The following is a 23,592-nucleotide window of genomic DNA, read 5'->3' as shown; positions in this document are numbered from 1 at the left end:
AGATAATCCACAAAGCAGAATACATAATACCAACGAACAAAACAAGACCAACGAACAATACAGCAACTATTTAAAATATTTAAAACCTAAAAATCATCAGCCAATTTTTACTTCTGAGTCTGAAGCGTAGCCGTCTGTCCCTGCTGACCTGGTACTTAAGGCGGGGCTGATGGAGGTGGCTAGGAAGGTGTTTGGAAAGAGCTTGTGGGGATGGAGCAGCCTGTCCTGCTGCACCTGTGGGACGCCTGACCCTGAGACTGTATTTGCTTTGAATTTTTCTTCCCCGCTTTGGGCACTTTTTGCTTTGTTTTTAAGACGGAAAAGCAGTTGACCCTGTAAATCCCACTGCACCATTACCAAGTTCTGTGGAAGCCGCTGCGCCCGGAAGAACAGGACCACAAACATGGTTGGAACGAACTCCCAGAGGAAAAGCACTACTCCGAAGACCACGTACTCTTCACTGCTGACTTCCTCCCCTCGATCCTGCAACAACAGGGTTAAGTGTTCAAGTCCAGAGTTGAAGTGTGTGGGCAGGAAAATAATTAATCTTTAAGATAGACTACTTTAATGCACTATATGCGGGGCTGCCCTTGAAGACTGCTCTAAGGCTGCAGCCGGGACCAGCAGTCAACCTCCCACATTGGACACCCTTGTATGTCAGCAGTCTCTGTATACCTTTCTAGCATGGGCTCAAGGCAGCTTACATCTCAAACTAACACACATTATACATTAAGGGTGCAATCCTATGCATGTTCAGCCAGAAAAATGGCCTACAGCTCCCAGCCTGCCTCAGCCAGAATGCAATGATTTACAGAAGGGGTTGCTGCATAAGCTTCCCCTAGCTGGGGCACATGGGTGGGAGGGTGCTATTGCACCGTGTCCTGCTTTGTTGGTACCTGATCGACAGCTGGTGGGCCACCATGTGCTGGGATAGATGGTGCCTTGGTGTGATCTAGCAGGGCAACTCTTACGTTCTTGTGTTCCTGTTATATTTTGGGCACTGGTTCTAACTTTAAATGCCCCAGAAGACCAGGGGCTGGCTGGTCGTGGGAAACGGGCCCCTTCCAGCAGATATGAGCACGCAGGGATGTTCTGGGGCCCCTGCCTTCCGTTTTGGGAGACGTTCCCCGTAACTAAGAGGCTGAGCACATGCTTGGCGTTTAGAAGGTCTCCGATTGAACCCCTGGCATCGCATGTCAGAAGGAATACCTGGGGTACTAAGGCTGGGAGATATTCCGGAGAGCTGCTGATGGTTTAGAAGGTAAGAACGTAAGAGCCACACTGGATCAGACCAAAGGACCATCCAGTCCTGCATCCACTTTTCCGCAGTGGGCAACCAGATGCCTCCGGGATGCTCGCAAGGAGGACAGGTGTGCAGTAGCACCTTGCTGCTTGTGTTCCCTGGCGATTGGCATTCAGAACTCTACTGCCTCCGATCTATTCAGTCACAGGAGGAGCTGAGCCCCAGGCCCACATGGTGGGCTAACTTGGGACTTCTCAGGGCCCCAGAAGTCCACGCCCCCTTTCCTCACCCCTCACCTCTTTTTCCTCACCATGGATCGTTTGGTGGTTTTCCAACTTCGGGGCATTTCCCCGCCTCCCATTCTGATTGGCCAAAATGCTTCCCCTGACGCTTCGTTCTTGGCAGCCAGAACTTTTAAGTTTAAACTGGCTGGGTGTTTTGGCTCCGCCCCTTTAGGATTGGGCCCCGCCCAGCACTGGAATGTGCCCCCTGAGAATCCGGCCCACGGGCTGAGAAAGGTTGGACACCCCGGGTTTAAGTGATTCATCGCCATCTTGACTGGGAGCTATGGATAGCCTTCTTCTGCACAGACCCACTTCCGGTAAAGCAACTTCATATGCTCGTGACAGAGTTCCTCTATAGGGCAGGTGGCCCCCACTAAGGCTCCTCCTTTTGAACACCCCCCCCCCCAATAAGAACATAGGAAGAGCCATGCTGGATCAGACCGAGGGTCCATCTAGTCCCGCACTCTGTTCACATAGTGACCAACCAGCTGTCGACCAGGGACCAACAAAGCAGGACATGGTGCAACAGCACCCTCCCACCCATGTTCCCCAGCAACTGGTGCACACAGGCTTACTGCCTCGAATACTGGAGATAGCACACAACCATCAGGGCTAGTAGCCATGGATAGCCTTTGCCTCCAGGAATTCATCCAACCCCCTTTTAAAGCCATCCAGATGGGTGGCCATCACTACATCTTGTGGCAGGGAGTTCCATAATTTAACTATACGCTGTGTGAAGAAGTCCTTCCTTTTATTTGTCCTGGATCTCCCACCCATCAGCTTCATGGGATGACCCCACTGGGTTCTAGTATTATGGGAGAGGGGAAAAAGTGTCTCCCTATCCACATTCTCCACTCCATGCATAATTTTGTACACCTCCATCATGTCTCTCCTTAGCCTCCTTTTTCCCAAGCTAAACAATCCCAGTTGTTGTAACCTTCCCTCATAGGGGACATGCTCCAGCCCCTTGATCATTTTAATTGCCCTTTTCTGCATTTTTCCTAGCTCTATTATATCTTTTTTAAGGCCTGCTTGTGCTCCGAACTTTTTTCATCTGCAAGAAAACAATAATAATTAAAAAACACTCCTGATTCAGGAAGCTTTCATTACCTTATCCGAAAGGTTATCCCAGCCATAGTTGAACGGACTGGGCACACGGTCTGGAGAGATGGCCACGGCCACCAGGTTGTAGAAGGCCCTTGAAGAGTACAATAGGATGATGACAGAACCCACAAGCAGAGCTTGGCAGACAGACGTGCCCTAGTTTTGGGGGGGGAAAGAAAAGGATACATACGGGGCATTAAAAATACAACTGACTGGCAATAAGTGGTTGTTTTATGCTGGGGAAATTGTGCACGAGAGAACTGACCCAGAATGGCCACCTTTTCTTAAATCAACAACAATAAACCAGCTTTTAAATATTTGAGCATGTCAAGTTCATGAACCCACAAAGGATTGGACGCGATGGGACAGGCGCCTCTTGGCTCACCAGACTCACAGTTGGGGAGATGGTTTTTGCCGAAACCCTAGCGGAAAGACGGAATGGCACTGGAGACGGATTGGACCATGCCAGCCCGATACACAACCAACTGGTTCTGCCAGGGCTTTGGAGTGGGACGGGCGCCCTGCCTTCATAGCTTCCCATTGCCTTACCCTATTTTTTAGGGCAGTGCATGGTTTGGGACTCGGCTTCAAAAATCTGAACCCCGACAGCCATTTTCTGACAGATCTGCCATTTCCTCTGAGGACGCGGTAATGCAGTAAAGTCCTATAACTCCCAGGATGCACTGCCTGGGAGGGAGGAACCTACCGAGGGTGCAGGAACAGCATACAGTCGTTTCTTCGTCACTCAGCTGCCCACGTGCTTCAGGATGTGCACGTCCCTGGATGGGGCACTGTACGTCCACGTCCTGAAGCACGTGGTCAGCTGGGCAATCGTAGTGACAAAGGAAAGACTGTGTGCTGTTCCTGGGCCCCCAGGAGGTCCCTCCCTCCCTCCCTCCCAGGGAGTGCATGCTGGAAGTTGTAGGACTTTATACTGCAGTACCAGGTCCCTTGAGCTGTGCAGGGGAAATGGGGGATCAGATTTTCGACACCGAATCCCAAACCTTGCACAGCCCTATTATTTTCCTGCACATAGAATCATAGAATAGCAGAGCAGGAAGTGGCCCACAAGGCCATCAAGTTCAACCCCCTGCTCAATGCAGGAATCCACCCTAAAGCATCCCTGACAGATGCTTGTCCAGCTGCCTCTTGAAGGCCTCTAGTGTGGGAGAGCCCACAACCTCCCCAGGTAACTGATTCCATTGCCGTACTGCTCTAACAGTCAGGAAGTTTTTCCTGATGTCCAGCTGGAATCTGGCTTCCTTTAACTTGAGCCCGTTATTCCGTGTCTTGCACTCTGGGATGATGAAGAAGAGATCCTGGCCCTCCTCTGTGTGACAACCTTGCAAGTATTTGAAGAGTGCTATCATGTCTCCCCTCAATCTTCTCTTCTCCAGGATAAACAGGCCCAGTTCTTTCAGTCTCTCTTCATAGGGCTTTGTTTCCAGACCCCTGATCATCCTGGTTGCCCTCCTCTGAACACGCTCCAGCTTGTCTGCCTCCTTCTTGAATTGTGGAGCCCAAAACTGGACGCAATACTCTAGATGAGGCCTGACTAGGGCCTAATAGAAAGGAACCAGTACCTCACATGATTTAGAAGCTATACTTCCATTAATGCAGCCCAAAATAGCATTTGCCTTTCTTGCAGCCATATCGCCCTGTTGGCTCATATTCAGCTTGCGATCTACAACAATTCCAAGATCCTTCTCGTTTGTAGTATTGCTGAACCAAGTATCCCCCATCGAACTTCAGTCCTCCACCTCTTCCAGCCACATCTGCACCAAACTTTCCTGTTCTTAAATAACTATGTACTTCAACCTTACGTCAACCTCACACACCCCCTTTTGTGCTGGACTGCAACTCCCATGATTCCTAGCCAGCATGATTAAAGGCCATGCTGTCTGGGAATCACGGGAGGTGCCGTCCAGCACAAATGGAGGCAGGGCCGGCCCTAACATGAGGCAGAGTGAGGCAGTTGCCCCAGGCAGCGAATTTTGGGATTGTCTGTGTCATGTGTCAAGTTGTGTAACTGCATTCGCTAAAATTCGCCCTCTCTCTACATTTTCTTACTCTTTCCGCTAGCTCCCTGGCTGCTGAGTTTTAGGCTGTAAGCTCATTGAGGGCAGAGAACTGCTTGTTTTTGCTTATATTACCATGCAAAAGCACCACGCATATTGATGGTGCCCTATAAATAATCTATGCTTGTTAGCCCGTGCGGTTTTCTCCGCAGTGCTTCATTCTGAGTGTTCTCGTACAGGCGGCTGGCTTCTTTTGCAATCAGACACTTGAGTCTGAGAGCAGCCTGAGTAACTATATTGTCACAGAACGTCCACAAACATTCCAGCAATGGAATGAAGCTGCCAGCCACAGAATATTCAAGGACAGACTAAATTCCATAAAAGAGCAGCGAAAAGCTCTATTGAGTCAGTGTGTTGGAGTGGGAGATCCGGGTCCTAGTCCCCACTCAGCCCTGGAAACCCACTGAGTGATTCTGGGCCAGTCACAGACTCTCAGCCCAACCTACCTCACAGGGTTGTTGTGAGGATAAAATGGAGGAGGAGGAGGATTATGTGGACAGACATGAGCCATGTTTGGACTACTCTATTGCTACTGTATTTTCCTGTTTTAGCCTGGAGACTGGTCTGAATGCCTTTTCAGAGATGAAATACGGAGCAGTTTTTTAAAACAATAATAATTAAAATACGTAATGCTTGCACATTTTCAAGCCTGTTTGCAAACAGAAATCAAATAGTCTTTAAAAATGGAAAGCCACATCTCGGGAGTTGAATCTTTACTCAACACTGCACCAGCAAAGTTTTACTCAACGTCTCCAATAGAATCCCAGGTCCCACCTACGGAACCACACACACAAACTCTGCCTGAACCTGGAGTCCAGCCGCCAACAGTTCCTACTCCGAATCTGAAGACTTCAGTGCAGAAAAGTCGTGGCTCCCTTACCTTGGACTCAAGGTAAACATTTGCCGAAGACATTTTGGACAGCTTGCACATACAACATCCTAGCAAGACGGCGCTGAGAATGAAGAGGCTGTCATTAATCAGCGCCCGGGTGAAAATCGTCCACCGCAGCTGATCCTCAGGCACATCAGCATGGGCTACCAACGCGCACGTCAAGTTCACAAAGATGAAGAGAAGACTGGTGAATATGGAGCCCATGTACAGGAGGGCCCTGGAAACAAAGAAATAAAGCCCATATTAAGCAGAGCCTTTCCAAGACATGTTGCTGTTCTTTGCTATTAGCTTCATCCCTTCCCTGTTTCTGGTTCATTTCTTTCTCTGGACACCTTCAGGTTTACATGCCATTAATGAGTCACAAGATCCGATTCCCCTTAATATGGGAGGTGGCTGTAGCCACAGGGTACAGCACTCATGATAGCACTCTTCAAATACTTAAAAGGTTGTCACACAGAGGAGGGCCAGGATCTCTTCTCGATCCTCCCAGAGTGCAGGACACGGAATAACGGGCTCAAGTTAAAGGAAGCCAGATTCCAGCTGGACATCAGGAAAAACATCCTGACTGTTAGAGCAGTGCGGCGATGGAATCAGTGACCTAGGGAGGTTGTGGGCTCTCCCACACTCGAGGCCTTCAAGAGGCAGCTGGACAAGGATCTGTCGGGGATGCTTTAGGGTGGATTCCTGCATTGAGCAGGGGGTTGGACTCGATGGCCTTGTAGGCCCCTTCCAACTCTGCTATTCTATGATTCTATGATTCTATGGTGGGACGGAAGGAGCAGACAGAACCACAATGAGATGACATTGAAGCCAGATGTGGAAATAGACAGTGGCCTGGGTTCAGACAGCACGATAGTCAATGGTGGGGGGATAATAAACTCGACAGCTGTTTATCTAGGGAACACAACATGGTAATAATCACCTGTGGTGTGGATTAAGATCATGAGAACATAAGAAGAGCCCTGCTGGATCAGACCGAGGGTCCATCTAGTCCAGCACTCTGTTCACACAGCTGTCGACCAGGGACCCACAAGCAGGACACGGTGCAACAGCACCCTCCTACATGTTCCCCAGCGACTGGTGCACACAGGCTTACTGCCTCTGGTACTGAAGGTACCACACAACCATCAGGACCAGTAGCCATTGATAGCCTTCAGGAATTTATCCAACCCCCTTTTTAAAGCCATCCAAATTGGTGGCCATCACTACATCTTGTGGTAGTGAGTTCCATAGTTTAACTAAGTGTGATGTGAAGAAGTACTTCCTTTTATTTGTCCTGAATCAGCTTCGTGGGATGACCCCAGGTCCTAGTATTTTGAAATCAGCGCTGAGTTGACTATTAGTCCAGGTTGAGTTGACGCATTCTCTCTCCCACTGCTAGTATCCCATCAGCCATTGCTGCTGAAAATCTATCCAGCCAGCTGGACTACAGCGGTAGCCACCTCTTTGACCGCTCTTGCCTTGCAACTCTGTGGCTGAGGAAGTCACCAACAGTGTCCTCCACGCAACACAAGAACCAACTCTGCACAGCGTTGGTTATTTGCGTTAATTATTCCGAATTAATTAACCCTAAATATTAAAAAACTCCCTCCACACGACACGATAACCCATGGCAGGTTAAATAACCAACAGTTGACTATTTAAACCACCACTGGTTATCGTGTTGTCTGAACCCATCACTGGCTAACGTGTCATCTGTTGGAAATAACTAACGCCACAGTTAGCTATTTCCCAGAAACGGAGATATCCAATGGGGAAAAGCATTACACACGCACATGCACACTTTCACACACACCGATTTCCAGCTGGACAACCATCTGTCAGGGATGCTTTAGGGTAGATTCCTGCATTGAGCAGGGGGTTGGACTCGATGGCCTTGTAGGCCCCTCCCAACTCTGCTATTCTAGGATTCTATGACCATCCGCCTCTTGTCCTTACTCTTAGGAAGACCAGAGCAGGCACTCGCTCTTGAAAGCCATGTTACCTGCAACTCTGAAATATAAACAGGAAGCCAGAGGGGTGGACAAGGAAGGCTGAGCTGCTGTGGAACATTACCAAGCACTTAAAAGCCACTAGGGCTGCACAAAGGGAATGCCCCACAATGCAATGCTCCGGGCCCTTCAAGTAGAGATGGGGAACCTCTAAAGAAGGGTTGAGCCGGGTGGGGTGGGGGTGTCGTTGCTGGGGAGCCTAAATTTAAAAGCTTAATTGCCGTAACACAGGAGAGCGTCTTGAAGAGGAGGAAGTGGGAGCGTGTGTGTGTAAAGAGAGAGCGAATGTACACGTGAGTATGCATGTGTGCGCACACACATAGTGTGCGTATATGTACATTTATGTGTGTATGCGTACATATAAGTGTGTGTATACGTACATATAAGTGTGTGTGTATGTACATCTTCTAACAACCCCCTAAAGGCCTTTAATAGGACACAGGCTGAAATGCGTTGGGCTTCATACAAATAAATTATTTTGCATCCTGAGGGCTTGTTTCTCTCTCTTTTTGATTTCATAGAATAGCAGAGTTGGAAGGGACCTACAAAGCCATCGAGTCCAACCCCCTGCTCAATGCAGGAATCCACTCTAAAGCATCCCTGACAGATGGTTGTCCAGCTGCCTCTTGAAGGCCTCTAGTGTGGGAGAGCCCACAATCTCCCTAGGTAACTGGTTCCATTGTCGTACTGCTCTAACAGTCAGGAAGCTTTTCCTGATGTCCAGCTGGAATCTGGCTTCCTTTAACTTGAGCCCGTTATTCCGTGTCCTGCACTCTGGGAGCATCGAGAAGAGATCCTGGCCCTCCTCTGTGTGACAACCTTTTAAGTATTTGAAGAGTGCTCTCATGTCTCCCCTCCATCTTCCCTTCTCCAGGCTAAACAGGCCCAGTTCTTTCAGTCTCTCTTCATAGGGCTTTGTTTCCAGACCCCTGATCATCCTGGTTGCCCTCCTCTGAACACGCTCCAGCTTGTCTGCATCCTTCTTGAATTGTGGAGCCCAGAACTGGACGCAATACTCTAGATGAGGCCTAACCAGGGCCGAATAGAGGAACCAGTACCTCCCGTGATTTGGAAGCTAGACTTCTATTAATGCAGCCCAAAATAGCATTTGCCTTTCTTGCAGCCATATCGCACTGTTGCCTCATATTCAGCTTGCGATCTACAACAATTCCAAGATCCTTCTCGTTTGTAGTATTGCTGAGCCAAGTATCCCCCATCTTGTAACTGTGCCTTTGGTTTCGATTTCCTAAATGTAGAACTTGGCATTCATCCCTATTAACCCCAAAGTACTCCATAATCCTCCATACATCTGATGTCGTAGGCTGCAAACCTCAAAAGTCTACCGGAGAATAAAATGGAGGTCTATCTACATTTCAAATTTAACTAAGAGCCTTGCGGCACCTCAGAGATCACCGTGGGGCATAAAATGCTCTGTCCTTCTCTTGAAGGATTAGGTCATAGAATCATAGAACAGTAGAGTTGGAAGGGGCCTATAAGGCCATTGGGTCCAACCTCCTGAAAACCTCCCCTGCCTTTCTTGCAGCCATACTGCACTGTATTTGGCCCCACCCACTTCTGCCTTTGGACCCTTCCACCACTGGAATGAAGCCTCCACCAAAAAGCATCTGAAAAACTAAATTTGGTTCCTGGGCTGAAGTAGGTAAGTAATTTTTGTGAATTGCCCAGAGAGCTCCGGCTATTGGGCGGTATAGAAATGTAATAAATAAATAAATAAATAAATAGGTCTGCCGCTCCAACTTTAAAGCTCTGCTTGTTACCAGGCCCCATCCACTCACTGGTGTGAATTTTAATCTGCAATTAAAGCAGACGTTGGCTTAACTCCAGCCATTATGCTTACTTGTACTTGTTGAATTCAGCTGCACACTTGACCTTGAAGATAACCTGTTGAGAGAAGAGGAAGAGTTTTAAGTTATAGGATTTTCCAGCCTATTCAGAGGGCTCAGGAGCAGTTGAGACTGGTGGCTCCAACATCAGTGGGCGGCAAATCTGCTCTGGGTTTTTTCCAGGACTTTAAATGAGCCATCCAACGTGCTGCACACCTTGGATAATTCCTTTAGAAATCTGACTGATTCTGACTGAAACCTGGAGCGGATTCACGGCCCCACTGACGTCAGAGCCACCAGCCTCCACTGCTCAGGGGACAAAATGGATTACACCTGTTTGGATACCAAACACACATGTGTTAAACACACCTTTTCAGGGGAAACATGAAACACAGCCTCTGCTGAATCAGAACAATGATCCATCCAGGATGGCACTCTCTACTCCAGACTTTCTTAACAATGACCGATCAAATACTCATGGAATCTCAAAAGCATAGAAATAGGAGATGGCCATTCTGTCTGTCTTCATTATCAGTTACGTTGTCCTGGATTTTTTTAGGGAATAGCTGATTTTGCTTTATTGGACTTGCTGGGAACACTATTGAGAAAATTCTAACCCACCTCTCTTAAAATAATATCAGATGTCTTATTATAAAATGCAAATACCAAAGGTTAATGACAAATACAGAATTTGAAAATGTAGTATCTGTATTAAAGAGAAGATGCAAGTTCACCAGCAGGTTCACAATGAATTTTGTGACAAGATAGCATGCAGCGCAAGGCTTGTGCTCAGTCCCAAGGGTAGGGTGACCATGTGGAAAGGAGGACAGGGCTCCTGTAGCTTTAACAGTTGTATTGCAAAGAGGAATTTCAGCAGGTGTCATTTTTTATGCATGCAGCACTGGGTGAAATTCCTTCTTCCTCACAACAGTTACAGCCGCAGGAGCCCTGCCCTCTTTTATATCTGGTCAAGAGGGCAGGGTTCTTGCAACTTTAACTGTTGGGATGAAGAGGGAATTTCACCAGGCGCTGCATGCCTACAAATGACACCTGCTGAAATTCCCTTTTCTATACAACTGTTAAAGTTACAGGAGCCCTGTCCTTCTTTCCATAGGGTCACCCTAAGACCTGTTGTAAACCTCCATCTGAAGAAGTTGGTTCCCCAACCCACAGTATCTCCGTCTTGTCTGCATTAAGTTCCACCTTGTTCACCCTCATCCATCCCCAAAATAGCCTCCAGACACTGGATCAAGAGTTCCACAGCCTCCCTGGGATGTGCAGCTGGAAACAGGAGGTAGGGCTGATAACCATTCACATACTGATAACACTTCAGCCCAAACCTCCTGCTGACTTCACCCCACCCCCAGCATTTTCATGTAGACATTAAAAAGAATTGGTGGACAGGATGGAACCTTGCGGCACCCCACAGGCTAACGGCCATGGGGTGGGATACAAGTCCCCCAACACCTTCTGAGACCGCTCCTCCAGAAAGGACTGGAACCACATTAAAGCCATTTCTCCCAAGCCCAATCCAGATAAATGATACCAGAAGGATACCAGTTACAAGATGGGGGATACTTGGCTCAGCAATACTACAAACGAGAAGGCTTTTGGAATTGTTGTAGATCACAAGCTGAATATGAGCCAACAGTGCAATAGGGCTGCAAGAAAGGCAAATGCTATTTTGGGCTGCACTATTTATTTATTTATTTATTTATTACATTTCTATACCGCCCAATAGCCGGAGCTCTCTGGGCGGTTCACAAAAATTAAAAACATTCAAAGTATAAAACAACAGTATAAAACCATAATATAAAATACAATATAAAAGCTCAACCAGATAAAAAGAGCAGCAATGCAAAATTACAAATTTAAAACACCAAGTTAAAATTTATTTATAGACTGTTAAAATGCTGGGAGAATAAAAAGGTCTTCACCTGGCGTCTAAAAGCTTATAATGTAGGTGCCAAGCGAACCTCCTTAGGGAGCTCGTTCCACAGCCGGGGTGCCACAGCAGAGAAGGCCCTCCTCCTGGTAGCCACCTGCCTCACTTCCTTTGGCAGGGGCTCGCGGAGAAGGACCCCTGAGGATGACCTTAGGGTCCAGGCAGGTACATATGGGAGGAGGCGATCCTTCAGATAACCTGGCCCCAACCAGTTTAGATTAATAAACGGCTTGGGGCCAGGTTAATAGAAGTATAGCTTCCAAATCACGTGAGGTACTGGTTCCTCTCTACTCGGCCCTGGTTAGGCCTCATCTAGAGTATTGCGTCCAGTTCTGGGCTCCACAATTCAAGAAGGATGCAGACAAGATGGAGACTGAAAGAACTGGGCATGTTTAGCCTGGAGAAGAGAAGATTGAGGAGAGACCTGATAGCACTCTTCAAATACTTAAAAGGTTGTCACACAGAGGAGGGCCAGGATCTCTGCTCGATCCTCCCAGAGTGCAAGACACGGAATAACGGAATCAAGTTACAGGAAGCCAGATTCCAGCTGGACATCAGGAAAAACTTCCTGACTGTTAGAGCAGTACAACAATGGAATCGGTTACCTAGGGAGGATGTGGTCTCTCCCACCCTAGAGGCCTTCAAGAGGCAGCTGGACAACCATCTGTCAGGGATGCTGTAGGGTGGATTCCTGCATTGAGCAGGGGGTTGGACTCAATGGCCTTGTAGGCCCCTTCCAACTCTGCTATTCTATGATTCTATGGTGCACCAGCCCCACGCATATCAGACTCTGGCTTTGTGCCCAGCTCCATGACTATGTTCCACGTGCATGGCACAGCATGAAGTTCAAGAAACCTAGTCACACTGCAGTGACGTGCCAGGCAGGCATTTCATTAGTTCCTGATTGGAGCACAGTTGTAGGTTGGATTGTGCTAACTTCATCCAGGTTCCCTGATGCGTGTGGCGAGTATTGCTTCATGGCAGGAGACTTAAAGATCCCACAGCAAACATGACCATGCAGGAGTTGAATCACCAGCCTTCCTTTCCTTAGAATAGGGAATATTATTAGGTGCACGCAACTGGTATTTCCCTGATTTTTTAGGTTTTGACATTATAATCCTTACTCCGCATAGTAACTCAATGTGTGAATTTGGACTTGTGCAGGCACATCATGCCAGCATATGGCTCACGGGGGCCACAGAGGGTCACTGTGGCAGGTTCTGCAGCAAACTGTAGCTGGCAGATACCCAGCAGCACCAGAGGCATTTATTCTGCGCTCTTCATTCCCTATTTGTGGTTGTTGTTAAAAGTAGCATATAACCACCAGGATTAGTAGCCATTAGGACTAGTAGCCATTGATAGCCTTCGCCTCCAGGCATTTCTCCAACCCCCTTTTAAAGCCATTCAAATTGGGGGCCATCACTGCATCTTGTGGTAGTGAGTTCCATAGTTTAACTATGCGCTGTGCAAAGACTGCCTTGAATCTCCCACCAATCAGCTTCATGAGATGATCCCTCGGGGTTCTAGTATTATGAGAGAGGAAGAGAAGTGTCTACCTACATTCTCTATGCATAATTTTGTACACCCCTCTCATGCAGTGATGTTTGATCAGCAGAACTCTTTCGACAATTGGGAAACCTGAACATGAGCCAACAGTGCAATAAGGCTGCAAGAAAGGCAAATGCTATTTTGGGCTGCATTAGTAGAAGTATAGCTTCCAAATCACGGGAGGTACTGGTTCCTCTCTATTCGGCCCTGGTTAGGCCTCATCTAGAGTATTGCGTCCAGTTCTGGGCTCCACAATTCAAGAAGGACGCAGACAAGCTGGAGCGTGTCCAGAGGAGGGCAACCAGGATGATCAGGGGTCTGGAAACAAAGCCCTATGAAGAGAGACTGAAAGAACTGGGCCTGTTTAGCCTGGAGAAGAGAAGATTGAGAGGAGACATGAGAGCACTCTTCAAATACTTAAAAGGTTGTCACACAGAGGAGGGCCAGGATCTCTTCTCGATCCTCCCAGAGTGCAGGACACGGAATAACGGGCTCAAGTTACAGGAAGCCAGATTCCAGCTGGATATCAGGAAAAGCTTCCTGACTGTTAGAGCAGTACGACAATGGAACCAGTTCCCTAGGGAGGTTGTGGGCTCTCCCACACTAGAGGCCTTCAAGAGGCAGCTGGACAGCCATCTGTCAGGGATGCTTCAGGGTGGATTCCTGCATTGAATCATAGAATAGCAGAGTTGGAAGGGGCCTACAAGGCCATCGAGTCCAACCCCCTGCTCAATGCAGGAATCCACCCTAAAACATCCCTGACAGGTGGTTGTCCAGGGGGTTGAGCAGGGGGTTGGACTCGATGGCCTTTTAGGCCACTTCCAACTCTACTATTCCATGTTTCTATGATATACAACACCTATAGTGGGGGCGGGGACGAATGTGTGCACTTGAGAATTGTAAATAGAAGAAAATGAAACGCAAAAAAGTGACAATCGCATTCACAGAGGTCATTTGCAGTGCAGTTAACAAAGGGAGTAATCATTGTTAATGACGTGAGTGTCACTTTTTGCATAAACCCAGAGCTCTCCATGTTCCCCCATACATCTGATGAAGTGGCCTGTAGCCCCCGGAAGCATAGGGTAGAAAAAATTGGTCAGTCTTTAAGGTGCCACAAGACTCTTTGCTGATTTCGCTGCCATCAACAAACACAGCTGCCCCTCTGTAACCACCCCCCTTCAATTTAAACTGCATTCTGTTTGTTGCATACAAAGACACTCCGATGGACATGGAATAATAGGCTCAAGTTGCAAGAAGCCAGAGTCCGGCTGGACATCAGGAAAAACTTCCTGACTGTTAGAGCAGTATGACAACGGAACCAGTGACCTAGGGAGGTTCTGGGCTCTCCCACACTAGAGGCCTTCAAGAGGCAGCTGGACAACCATCTGTCAGGTTTGCTTTAAGGTGGATTCCTGCATTGAGCAGGGGGTTGGACTTGATGGCCTTGTGGGTCCCTTCCAACTCTACTGTTCTATGATTCTATGGTACCAAGAATAATCCCGGAAGATCCTAATATGAAGTCACATTATACTAAGTCAGACTGATGGCCCATTTAGCTTAGGATTACCTACACCCACTGGTAACCGCTCTCAGGCCAAGGAAAAAGGCAAGCCTTCCCAAACCCGCTTTCCCCATAGACTGAACCCGAGCACATGCTTCTGCATGCTAAGAATGTCCTCCATCCCCGAGTGAAAGGGCGTCTTCCCAGTGCTATCCATGCACCCTGCTGCAACATTTTTAGATACGCAGAGCCTGGAGACTGCCCCACATTTGGGGACTTCTCCCCTCCATAACTACATAGAAAATCAGAAAGAAGATCATCAATCAGCTGCCTTTTGGAGTTGGGAAAAGAATCCATTTCACTGAACGGTCAGTTGATAGTATTGGTATCTCCCTGGATCTGGCAAGAACTGGGGAGGGAGCAGGTTCAAGACTAAAATGTCCAGCTTCGATAGAATTAACACTCAGTTGTTAAGAAAAGAACTCTTAGCGTGCAAACAGCTGCAGGTGTATACAGATGCTACGGGCTCTGAGGCAGAAAACCCAATAGAGCAGCCTTCCTCAACCTGGGGTGCTCCAGATGTGTTGGACTGCATCTCCCAGAATGCCCCAGCCAGCAGCTGGCTGGGGCATTCTGGGAGTTGTAGTCCAACACATCTGGAGCGCCCCGGGTTGAGGAAGGCTGTAATAGAGGCAGATAAGCTTATTGATTGACAACCCCCCAGAGGTCAAATCTCCCCTAAACAGCAGCCCAGTTCTACCACTTGTGGCAACTCCAAGTCCAACGACATGGTCCTACCGCACAAGACATCAGAAGAGCCCTGCTGGATCAGACCAAGGGTCCATCTAATCCAGCATTCTGTTCACACAGTGGCCAACCACAAGCAGGACACGGTGCAACGGCACCTCCCCACCCATGCTCCCCAGCACCTGGTGCAGATGGGCTCACTGCCTCTGATACTGGAGGTAGCACCTAGCCACCAGGACCAGTAGCCATTGAGAGCCTTCTCCTCCAGAAATGTATCCAGCCCCCTTTTCAAGCCATCCATACTGGAGGCCATCACCACATCTTGTGGTAGTGAGTTCCACTCACTGTGTGAAGAAGTGCAAGACACAGAATAACGGGCTCAAGTTAAAGGAAGCCAGATTCCAGCTGGACATCAGGAAAAACTTCCTGACTGTTAGAGCAGTGCGACAATGGAATCAGTTACGTAGGGAGGTGGTGGGCTCTCCCACACTAGAGGCCTTCAAGAGGCAGCTGGACAAGCATCTGTCAGGGATGCTTTAGGGTGGATTCCTGCATTGAGCAGGGGATTGGACTCGATGGCCTTGTAGGCCCCTTCCAACTCTGCTATTCTATGATTCTAAGTACTTCCTTTTATCCGTCCTGAACCATGTGGTCCTACCATGAGATAAAGCTCTTCCCATTACCTTTACTCCTTCCAAAGATAGACTTCCATTTGCTCCACACTACAGATGGGGAATCAAGGTACAGCTGCCCAACACCACCTATCAAGATGATAGTTTTGAACTCAAAACTGCCCTCCTATAATCAAGGCCATGGCTAGGCCAGGCCTATATCCCGGGATCACCCCTGTGTATCCAAATGACACACAGGGGGTCTCAGGAGCAGGCAGGGACGACCCCTCCATTTGCCTGGGATAATCCTTAGGTCTAGGTAAGGCCCCAGACTCTTTGGGCCCAATCCTGTGCTTGTTGGCTGGGGAATGCTGGGAGTTGCATGTCTTTTTTCTGCCTAACTGGCGTAGGATTGCAGCCTTAGTCCCATCTCTCTTCATAGAATCATAGAATAGCAGCGTTGGAAGGGGCCTACAAGGCCATCTAGTCCAACCCCCTGCTCAATGCGCTCCCATCTGGCTACGTTACCTTAGATCTGCAGACTGACCATCAACATGATGGTCTTGTTAAGGCACCACAAAGGCGTCATTGCTTGGCTAGCTTTTGTTCATACAAGGCTACAGGACGCATACAGATCCTGCCTGCTCACCCTTATTAGTAGGTAGGGTATTTGGCAATCCAATACACATGAGAGCACTCTCCAAATACTTAAAGGGTTGTCCCACAGAGGAGGGCCAGGATCTCTTCTCGATGCTCCCAGAGTGCAGGACACGGAATAACGGGCTCAAGTTAAAGGAAGCCAGATTCCGGCTGGACATCAGGAAAAACTTCCTGACTATTAGAGCAGTACGACAATGGGACCAGTTACCTAGGGAGGTTGTGGGCTCTCCCACACTAGAGGCCTTCAAGAGGCAGCTGGACAACCCTCTGTCAGGGATGGTTTAGGGTGGATTCCTGCATTGAGCAGGGGGTTGGACTCGATGGCCTTGTGGGTCCCTTCCAACTCTGCTATTCTATGATTCTACTCAGATCCTAGATGCATCTACTCAGATGCAAAGCTCCATAATGCTCAATGGGGTTTTCCTCCCGTGTGCAACAGAACCGCAGCTTAAAGGTGATCATTCCTGCATCAATCTGATTTCTAACTCCAGAGAGATTTTTAAAAAAGGTTTCAGGAATCGGTGCTTATTTTTAAGAGCGAGAACAGCAGCTCTCTTGTGCTTATCATGTGAGCAGCCTGGGTCCCTGGGAGAATGAAATCATTGTTGACACCACATCCTAAGTGACAAGACAGTTTTGCCGTGCAAGGGGGAGGCATGCCTACAGGTTTGCACAAGACCCCTCAGAGCACGGTGAGGAAGTAAAATTTAAGGAAACAAAGAAAGAGTATCCCAGCCTGTCCCCTCCAGAAGACTGCCCTACTGGGCTAGGCAGAGAAGGTGTGTGTCTAAGGCAAAACTTGCCTAGGAATAAACCCCTCGGAACATACCATAGAACGACTCTTCAAATACTTAAAAGGTTGTCACACAGAGGAGGGCCAGGATCTCTTCTCGATCCTCCCACAGTGCAGGACACGGAATAACGGGCTCAAGTTAAAGGAAGCCAGATTCCGGCTGGACATCAGGAAAAACTTCCTGACTGTTAGAGCAGTACGACAATGGAACCAGTTACCTAGGGAGGTGGTGGGCTCTCACACACTAGAGGCCTTCAAGAGGCAGCTGGACAACCATCTGTCAGGGATGCTTTAGGGTGGATTCCTGCATTGAGCAGGGGGTTGGACTCTATGACCTTTAGGCCCCTCCCAACTCTGCTATTCTATGATTCTATGATTTACTTGAAAGTAAACATGGTTTGGAGTGCAATACAAGATGCTGAAAGAAGACCCAAGCCTAGTAGCTGAACTAGGGCATGAGCACTGCTTTGTTTTGAGTGGAGAGTGCAGTAGGACCTATAAAAACAGAACATGCAACGCAGCGTTCCCCAACCTGGCGCTCTCCAGCTGTTATTCCCCAAGAAGCACAGCCAGTGGGAATGCTGCCCGGGGATCACGAAAGCTAGAGCCCAACACATCTAGAGGGCACCAGGTTGAGGAAGGCTGACGTAAGGGGCTGGAAACCAGCAGTTCAGAAGGCCACAGTGGGGCGGAGGGAGGAAATTAATCCAGGCGCAGCCCCCAAAAATCCACAGCACTGTTCCAGCGTGACCCATTCACCTTATCAGATGACGAAGTGCCAAAACTATTCTGCAAGTAAAGACAAGAGTCATATGATGAAGAGAGGCTGCAGCAAAAGGAGGGGGGAGGAAGGCCGATGCGTCCATAAAGACTATTTTTAAAAAATTAAAAGGGAGTCCTATTTTTAAGGGGAAAAGAGATAAACAGCAGGGCAGCAACAATAGGAGGCTCCGAAGCAATGACGTAATGGCTGACAGTAGAGTTTCCTTCAGCTGAGCTACTGAGGCTGTTGCTACCTCTTCTGCAGCTTCTTCCCTTGGAGAAAATATATATAGGGAGAAAGAGAGAGAGAGAGAGACCCCCAAGCCTGGTTTTGCATCGTTCTAATGCTTCACTCTAAGAGAGCAAAAGCCAGGGCTTGCAGAAAATCTGTTTTGCTTCTCCACTCGGAGGGGAGGGGTGGAGGGAGAACAGAGAGAATCCATCCAAGTTTTTTTGCAGATGCACCAGAATGTGGTAAACAACAGCAGACAGAAGCAACTTGCGGAGGGCAGCGGAGGGAGGGAGGCGTGCCCGGGTTGTGTGGAGGTGGGCACGCGTGTCCGGCATCACTTGAAAGAGAAAAGTATTTAAAAGCAAACAAACAGGCAACCAAGGAGGGCAGCCGAGGGACAGAGGCGTGCCCGGGTTGTGTGGATGCGTGTCCAACATCACTTGAAAGAGAAAAGTATTTAAAAACACAGGCAACCCGAGGGAGGGAGGCGTGCCCGGGTTGTGTGGACGTGTGTCCGACATCACTTGAAAGAGAACAGCGTTTAAAAACACGGGCAACCCGAGGGAGGGAGGCGTGCCCAGGTTGTGTGGATGTGTGTCCGACATCACTTGAAAGAGAACAGCGTTTAAATACACGGGCAACCCGAAGGAGGGAGGCGTGCCTGGGTTGTGTGAACGTGTGCATGCATGTCCGACATCACTTGAAAGAGAACAGCATTTTAAAACACAGGCAACCAGAGGGAGGAAGGGAGGCGTGTCCAGGTTGTGTGGATGCATGCACACGTGTCCGACATCACTTGAAAGAGAAATCATTTTTAAAAACACAGGCAACCCGAGGGAGGGAGGCGTGCCTGGGTTGTGTGCCTGGGTTGTGTGGAGGCGTGCACGGGTGTCCGACATCACTTGGAAGAGAAAAGCATTTAAAAACACAGGCAACCCGAGGGAGGGAGGTGTGCCTGGGTTGTGTGGAGGCGTGCACGGGTGTCCGACATCACTTGGAAGAAAAAAGCATTTAAAAACACGGGCAACCCGAGGGAGGCGTGCCTGGGTTGTGTGGAGGCGTGCACGGGTGTCCGACATCACTTGGAAGAAAAAAGCATTTAAAAACACGGGCAACCCGAGGGAGGCGTGCCCGGGTTGTGTGGATGGGTGCACGCGTGTCCGACATCACTTGGAAGAGAAAAGCATTTCAAAACACGGGCAACCCGAGGGAGGCAAGGAGGGCGGCGTGCCCGGGTTGTGTGGAGGCGTGCCCGCGTGTCCGACACCCCTCGGAAGAGAACCGCGTTTTGAAGACTTACCTCGGCGAAGTAGAGGTTGAGGAGGCAGAGGGTGGCGAAGAGGAGGCAGACGGGCAAGCCGAAGAGCAGCCAGTGCGGGAGCGGCGGCAGCGGCGGCGCCGGGGGCGGGCGGAGCGGGGCCCCGGCTTGCAGGGCGCCCTGCAGGTAGCAGCAGAAGAGGACGGTGCGCAGCGCTGCCCACAGCAGGCACAGGAAGAGGCAGACGCTGCGGTAGCTCAGCCGCTTCTCCCGGTAGCAGAACAGCAGCCAGAGCTGCAGGTAGGCGAAGAGGAAGAGGCCGGCGTAGAGCAGCGCGTGCAGCAGGCTCAGCCCCAGCTGCAGGGCGGCCGGCAGCGGCGCGCGGGGATCGGGGCCCCGGGGCACCATCGCCGGGCACACACGCGCGCGGGGGAGGGAGCGGCGGGTGTGCAAAAAAAAAAAAAAACACGAGGGGGCGTGCAAATTGAGGGGGCGGGGAGAGGGAGGCCGCCCCCTCCCCGCTTGGCCCCCTCTCGCGGGGGGGGGGGCTCAGAGCACCATGAGACCCATCCCGGGAAGGAGCCCCCGTTGACCCCCGCACCCTTTCCTCGGCTGCCTGCCTTCCTCCTGCCTTCCCTCCCGCCCGCCTGACTGCTCCGCCCGCCGCCTCTCCTCGAACCAACTCCTTCGCGCGTCCGCCCCGATCAGCTGAGAACCCCGAGGATTTGAGGCGTTCGCTCCGGGCCACGCGCCGCTCTCCATTGGCCGCCGCGGCGCCCCGCCCTGTCACTCAGCCCTAAGCCCCGCCTCTCCTTTCATCCCTGCCCTTCGCTTTGCTACCCCGAGTTCTAGAGCGGGTAGAAATTCTTCGGTTGGCATCGGCTGCGCGCCTCGGATTCCCCCCCCTCTTAAATTGCTGTCCCTTCCCCCCCCCCTCCATCACTTTTAATGCGAGCGCTTGTTTTTCCTCTGCTCCTTTTTCTCCTCCTCCTCCTCCTCCTTCTTCTTCTTCCCGTTGCTTACTGGATCAGCAGGAAGTGAGAGAGAAAGAGAAAGAAACAGAGGCCTGTGGCTAAACTGATGCGCAGTGGAGAGGTTTCATTATTATTATTATTATTATTATTATTATTATTAAATGGGGTTCTTCCAATACCTCCTGCATGAAGCATGCAGCACAGGTCAGGAAGAGAAAAACAGCCCAGGCATCCTCTTGTGGCTACCCAGAGCAGCCTTCCCCAACCTGGGGCTCCCCAGATGTGTTGGCCTAGCTGGGGGATGCTGGGAGTTGTAGTCCAACACATCTGGAGGGCCCCAGGTTGGGGAAGGCTGAGCTAAAGGAGAGCAGGGTCCCTGTATTTGGGCTGGGAGCTTCACTGCAACCTTCATGGCCAGACACCTCTGAGCTGCTATCGAGGACTGTGGCGAAAGGGCCCTTGCTCAGTGCAGCCCTGCTGGCTAAACAGCGATAGGTGTTTTGCCGCTAAATCATCTGTGGAAGGTATTTTTCTTTCTCCCTTCCCCTGCGCCCTTAAACCCACCCACCCCACACTGCTGTTCCATTTAAGCCGGGGTGCAGAACCTCTTCCGTCCCATTTCCAAGAAGGTCTCGGGGGCTGCACTCCAGTGGTGGGTGGAGCCAAAGGGGGCGGGGCCAAAATACCCACAGATGACAGCTTTAAGCTCTGGCTGCCAGTGAGTAAGTCTTTGGAGAGGCGTTACAGCCTTTTTGAAGGGGGAGAGAGAGACTGCAAAAAAGCAGTATAGTAGTATAATAGTATAGCTTCCAAATCGCATGAGGTCCTGGTTCCTCTCTATTCAGCCCTGGTTAGGCCTCATCTAGAGTATTGCGCCCTGTTTTGGGCTCCACAATTCAAGAAGGACGCAGACAAGCTGGAGCGTGTTCAGAAGAGGGCAACGAGGATGATCAGAGGTCTAGAAACAAAGCCCTATGAAGAGAGACTGAAAGAACTGGGCCTGTTTAGCATGGAGAAGAGAAGATGGAGGGGAGACATGAGAGCACTCTTCAAGTCCTTGAAAGGTTGTCCCACAGAGGAGGGCCAGGATCTCTTCTCGATCCTCCCAGAGTGAAGGACACGGAATAACGGGCTCAAGTTAAAGGAAGCCAGATTCCAGCTGGACATCAGGAAAAACTTCCTGACTGTTAGAGCAGTACGACAATGGAATCAGTTACCTAGGGAGGTTGTGGGCTCTCCCACACTCGAGGCCTTCAAGAGGCAGCTGGACAACCATCTGTCAGGGATGCTTTAGGGTGGATTCCTGCACTGAGCAGGGGGTTGGACTCCATGGCCTTGTAGGCCTCTTCCAACTCTGCTATTCTATGATTCTATGATTCTAAGCTGCAAACACTGAATACTTGGTGAGCGGGGGAAAGGGGCAGGGCTAGGGAAAAGGGGGCAGGGCCTTCTGCAGAACCCTGGACAGCTGAATTGGGACCCCTTTGATTTTCAAGGAGACACTTCTGTTCAGTGTGCTCAGGCTGGGCATCTCTAAAGGAGTGTTACATCTCTGTCTATAGGATTCCTCTGGCTATCAGCTACTTTGGAAGCCTGGTGCTTTTTAGGACAGCTGGCAGATCCTTCCCTGACCCACCCCATTGTAACAATACTCAAGGACTGGATATCCAGTCAGACTCCCTTCCCCCATTCTATTCTGCCTGCAACCAGTATAGCATCTTGCCTGATGAAGAGATCTGGAGGTCTGGAAAACTTGTACATATTTGGGGTTGGCCCAATAAAGGTATAACACTATATGGATTTTGGAATTTTTCTTGTGGCTGACACAGTTGCCTTTACTTTTTGCTTCAAGCTTCCATCGCCCCTCAGGACATGGGAATGCTCTGGAACTGCAGCTGAGCCATGTGAGCCTGAAATCTGGATTGGTAAACCGGACAGTTCTGCATTGGGGGTTCTTCTGCCAAAAGCGAAGCGATCAAAACCCGGTGTCGGGGGAGCTGCCTGGTTTTGGGAATTCAGTAATGGCACAAGCCCTCCCAGGATGTTTAGCAGTGGCTGGCAACTGGGCTCCATTGCCACTGGAGAAAAGAAAAGCAACCTTCTGGAGGACAGTGATGTGTGGATGAAATGCCAGGTGAGCACGCTTGTTCCTCATGGCTGTTTTCTGCTGCTCCTGTGAGTAGCCAAATCTGCCATTGGGCATGTAAATTCAGGCCCACCAAGTGCTGAGCACATGTACTAGGAAGGCAGGGTGTGTATTGAAATCCGTGGGCCTTGCGTCGTTATGAGCCAGATACGATGGAAGGGGAGCTACATTGAAAGTTGTTTTCTAATAACTAGTTGGCAGAAGGTGCCCACAGAGGTTGTGAACTTTTGCCCCAAAAGTTTGACAGGTACTTTGTAGCAAATGCGCCATGAGTCAAGTCCCAAGTCTAAAGTAGCAGTGCTCTAAGGCATGCTACAAACGTAGATTTTGAGCTGGCGGCAGCAGTGCATCATGGGAGAGGCAAGTTACACATCTAGATTATCCATTAGGGAATGCGGTCCTCAACAGGAAAAATAAATAAATTGGCCACCCCTGAACAGGGCAAATATATGAATAAACGAATACATCGAGTTTTGGTCTGCAAAAGATTGACTGTCTATGAAAGGAAGAGGAAACAATTTGTTAACTTACATCCTGGAACCTGATTCTGTGAGCAGACCTTTGTCTGTTCCTTGCGTGAAAAAAATAAGGGCCAATTAATTCAGCACCGTAAGTCCTTGAGTTTGTGACCTGCTTGTCTCTGTTTATTTTGTTACATTTTTATCCAAGGCGATAAGGGCAGGATTCACGGTCCTTCCCCACAGTGATCTTATCTCACAACAACCCTGTGAGGTAGTTTAGATAGGGATATAATGACTGGTCCAAGGTTATCCAGTGAACTTTGCTGCAGTGGAGACGTGACCCTGGGTTCATTTGCATAGTTTACGCTGCTGCTACTGGCATTCAAAGCTATCTTTGCAACCCATGAGGACTGGAAGCTTGTTATCTCTGTGGCCAGCCCTGCACTTGCACGGGGTGACCGTTGAAGCTGCTGAGCCCGGGCAGGCAGCCTACGTAGAGCAGGCAGGTCGTAGGTTCA

General features: G+C 49.6%; 2 protein-coding genes across 4 annotated transcripts in view; one reads left to right on the top strand and one right to left on the bottom strand.

The window, feature by feature from the left end:
- GPR137C (G protein-coupled receptor 137C) overlaps window positions 1-19,910 on the bottom strand; it is a 30,276-nt gene extending 10,366 nt beyond the window's left edge. For 2 of the 3 annotated variants that reach the window (XM_063118210.1, XM_063118211.1), the window contains exons 1-5: window positions 19,536-19,910; window positions 9,451-9,494; window positions 5,590-5,818; window positions 2,638-2,787; window positions 358-483 (exon numbers count right to left, since the gene is read on the bottom strand). In XM_063118210.1, the coding sequence (XP_062974280.1) occupies window positions 358-483; window positions 2,638-2,787; window positions 5,590-5,818; window positions 9,451-9,494; window positions 19,536-19,901 (915 nt within the window). In that variant the 5' untranslated portion in view covers window positions 19,902-19,910. The remainder of the gene's footprint in view (window positions 1-357; window positions 484-2,637; window positions 2,788-5,589; window positions 5,819-9,450; window positions 9,495-19,535) is intronic. The other variant, XM_063118212.1, reaches the window with a different exon arrangement.
- The window catches only part of TXNDC16 (thioredoxin domain containing 16), a 61,509-nt gene continuing 57,469 nt past the window's right edge, over window positions 19,553-23,592 (top strand). Inside the window, exons 1-2 of the mRNA XM_063118233.1 lie at window positions 19,553-19,793; window positions 22,337-22,601. The gene's annotated coding sequence lies outside the window, so the exon portion shown is untranslated. The remainder of the gene's footprint in view (window positions 19,794-22,336; window positions 22,602-23,592) is intronic.

The sequence above is a fragment of the Elgaria multicarinata genome, chromosome 2 (assembly GCF_023053635.1).
Source record: "Elgaria multicarinata webbii isolate HBS135686 ecotype San Diego chromosome 2, rElgMul1.1.pri, whole genome shotgun sequence".
In the NCBI taxonomy this organism is placed as follows: domain Eukaryota; kingdom Metazoa; phylum Chordata; class Lepidosauria; order Squamata; family Anguidae; genus Elgaria; species Elgaria multicarinata.
Note: the sequence above shows the minus strand (reverse complement) of the source record. Positions and strands in the feature narration are given on the sequence as shown.